At 43.2% G+C, this 3,311-nt stretch overlaps 1 protein-coding gene across 1 annotated transcript; it reads left to right on the forward strand.

The window, feature by feature from the left end:
* The first annotated feature begins 775 nt into the window (after window positions 1-775).
* Window positions 776-1,277, forward strand: LOC141250447 (uncharacterized). Its single transcript, XM_073669973.1, has 2 exons — window positions 776-1,204; window positions 1,260-1,277. Exons 1-2 carry the CDS (start codon window positions 776-778, stop codon window positions 1,275-1,277), a joined length of 447 nt encoding a protein of 148 aa, XP_073526074.1.
* Window positions 1,278-3,311: the final 2,034 nt, after the last annotated feature.

Genomic DNA, 3,311 nt, shown 5'->3' on the forward strand with positions numbered 1-3,311 from the left:
ATGGAAGAAGGAAGAGACAAGTCAGAAAGTGGAGAAAAGAAACCTGGTAAACAGACTCACTACACCGGGTACGGAGAACAACCGGGCTCTTTCCTCTCAGTACAACAACCTTCTTGTAACCAAGGAAGAAATCATGGAGCAATGCCTGCCTCCAGATCTTAGGCTTATGAGCCTTACCAAGGCCAACACCTTAGCTACTGAAGAGGTGTTAAAGGGACTTCCAAGATGTATCTTAGATGTGTTGAAGGAGTATGAAGATGTGTTCCCACAAGAGTTGCCACATGGATTACCACCCATTAGCGGCATTGAACATCAGATTGATTTCATACTTGGAGCTACACTCCCTAATAGGCTTGCATACAAGACGAATCCTACAGAGAGTAAGGAGATAGAGGATCAAGTTCAAGAGCTTTTGAGTAAGGGCTATGTGAGACAATCCATGAGTCCTTGTGCAGTACCAGTGTTACTTGTTCCTAAGAAAGAAGGTACTTGGAGAATGTGTGTGGGTTGAAGGGCTATCAATAACATTACCATCCAATATAGGCACCCTATACCACGGCTTGATGACATGTTGGATGAGTTACATGGGGCCACATGTTTCTCTAAGGTTGATTTGAAGAGTGGTTACCACCAGATCAGAATGAAGGAAGGTGATGAATGGAAGACTGCTTTCAAGACCAAGTTTGTTCTATATGAGTGGTTAGTTATGCCCTTTGGCTTGAACAATGCCCCCTCAACCTTCATGAGATTGATGAACCAGGTGTTATGAGCCTTTATGGGCAAATTTGTGGTGGTATACTTTGATGACATCCTGATCTACTCCAAGTCATTACAAGAACATGAGCTTCACCTTAGGGAAGTACTATCCATACTTAATTCTCACTCCCTTTATGATAACCTTAATAAGTGTGATTTTTGCACTAATGAATTGACTTTTCTAGGTTTTTTGGTGAGCTCAAGAGGGTTGGAGGTGGACAAGGAGAAGATAAGAGCAATTCAGGATTGGCCAACACCTACTAGTGTTACACAAGTAAGGAGCGTTCAAGGGCTAGCTAGCTTCTATAGGAGGTTCGTGAGAGACTTCAGAACCATTGCTTCACCCCTCACTGAGCTCACCAAGAAGCATGTGCCATTCAAGTGGGAAGAAAGTCAAGAGAAGGCTTTCAAGGAGCGTAAGGAGCAACTTACCAAAGCACCATTGCTTGTGCTTCCTAACTTCACTAAACCTGTTGAGGTTGAGTGTGATGCTTCTGGAATAGGTATTGGAGGTGTTCTAATGCAGGAAGGTAAGCCCATAGATTTCTTTAGTGAAAAGCTCAAAGGTGCGTCTCTAAACTACTCTACCTATGATAAGGAACTCTATGCATTGTTTAGGGTGCTAAAGACTTGGCAACATTATCTTTGGCCTTCTGAATTCATATTGCATACTGATCATGAGTCCCTTAAGCACTTTAGAAGCCAATTTAACATTGATAAGAGGCATGGTAGGTGGATGGAGTTCATAGAAACTTTCCCTTATATCATAAAATACAAGAAGGGAAAGGATAATATAGTCGTTGATGCACTCTCTAGGAGGCATGCTTTGCTCACTCATCTTGACTCAAGGTTACTAGGCTTTGTCTATATCCAGGAGTTATATGAGCAAGACATGGATTTTGGAGAGGTGTATGTCCATTGTAGGGATAGGGGTCCTAAAGACAAGTTCTACTTGCATGAGGGATACCTATTCAGAGTTGACAAGGTTTGTATTTCTAGGTGTTCTCTTAGGGTCTTGCTTGTTGAGGAAGCTCAGAAGGGAGGACTTATGGGACATTTTAGGAGGGACAAGACCTATGACATGCTTCATTCCCATTTTTATTGGCCACATATGCTAAGGGATGTTGAAAGCATGATCAAGAAGTGTTTGGAGTGCTTAAAGGCCAAGTCTAAGGTCAAGCCTCAAGGACTTTACACACCTCTACCCACGCCTACTGCCCCATGGCTTGAAATTAGGATGGATTTCATTGTGGGGTTGCCTAGGACAATTAGAGGTAGAGATTCTATCTTTGTTGTGGTTGATAGGTTCAGTAAGATGGCACACTTCATTGCATGCCATAAGACTGATGATGCCACTAATGTAGCAAATCTATTCTTTAGGGAAGTGGTTAGACTACATGGCTTGCCTAGGACCATTGTAATTCATAGGGACACTAAGTTTCTAAGTCATTTCTTGAGTAACTTATGGGGCAAGTTGGGAACAAGGCTCTTGTTCTCAACTTCAAGTCACTCACAAACTGATGGTCAAACTGAGGTGACCAATAGGGCACTTGGTGCCTTGCTTAGGGCATCATTAAGAAGAATCTCAAGGCTTGGGAGGATATGCTACCTCATGTTGAGTTTGCCTATAATAGGGCTACTCATTCTAGCACAAACCTGAGCCTATTCATGTGTGTTTATGGTACTAACCCACTAAAAACATTTGATCTTAGTCCTTTGCCTAGCAAAGAGAATTTTGAGTTTAGTGCAGCAAAACAGGTTGAAAACATCAAGGATCTGCATGAGAGGACTAGGATGAGGGTGGAGAATCTTGCTATGGACGTGGCTAGGAGAAGGAACAAGCATAGGAAGAAGGTCACCTTCCAAGTTGGTGACCTTGTGTGGGTGCATTTGAGAAGGGAGAGGTTTCCTAACCTCAGGAGCTCCAAGCTCTCTCCTAGGGGTGTTGGTCCCTTCAAAGTGATAAAGGTGGTTAGTGACAATCCTTATGTCATTGAATTACCTGAGGAGTATGGTGTTATCCCTACATTCAATGTGGGAGACCTCACACTCTATGAAGAGATGCTTGATGACCAAAATGATGATATGGAGTCCTTACCGCCTATGGAGGATGAAGGCTTGAGGTAAAGCCCTTTTCAAGAAGGGGAGGATGATGGAGGACCATCTAAGAAGCCTAAGGAAGGGCCCCATGATGAGCCAAGCCCCAGACCCATGACAAGATCAAGGGCAAAGAAGCTTAGAAGTGACCTTACAACCCTCATTGGCAAGGTAACTTCTGGCTTGGCTATGGATGAGCACAGGCTAATGTGGTGCCCCAAACCAGTTCTATGCCTTAGAGGGGTCATCCCCCAACACATTTGAAGTTGTGTAAGTGACCAACAAAGGTCATCTATCTAGCTAGATTTCCCTTTCAAAATCAGTGTTTGTGTAATTTGATGTTTTGACACTTAGCCAATTTTAGGCTGAATCCGGGTAGGTGTTTTGTGTGGTCCCTTAGCTCCTTGATCACACATGATCTCAAGAGGATGTCTAAGGGTAAAATGGACTTCTTTCCT

The sequence above is a fragment of the Phyllobates terribilis genome, unplaced genomic scaffold (genome assembly GCF_046119375.1).
Source record: "Phyllobates terribilis strain yellow unplaced genomic scaffold, ASM4611937v1 Scaffold_5715__1_contigs__length_49698, whole genome shotgun sequence".
NCBI lineage: Eukaryota > Metazoa > Chordata > Amphibia > Anura > Dendrobatidae > Phyllobates > Phyllobates terribilis.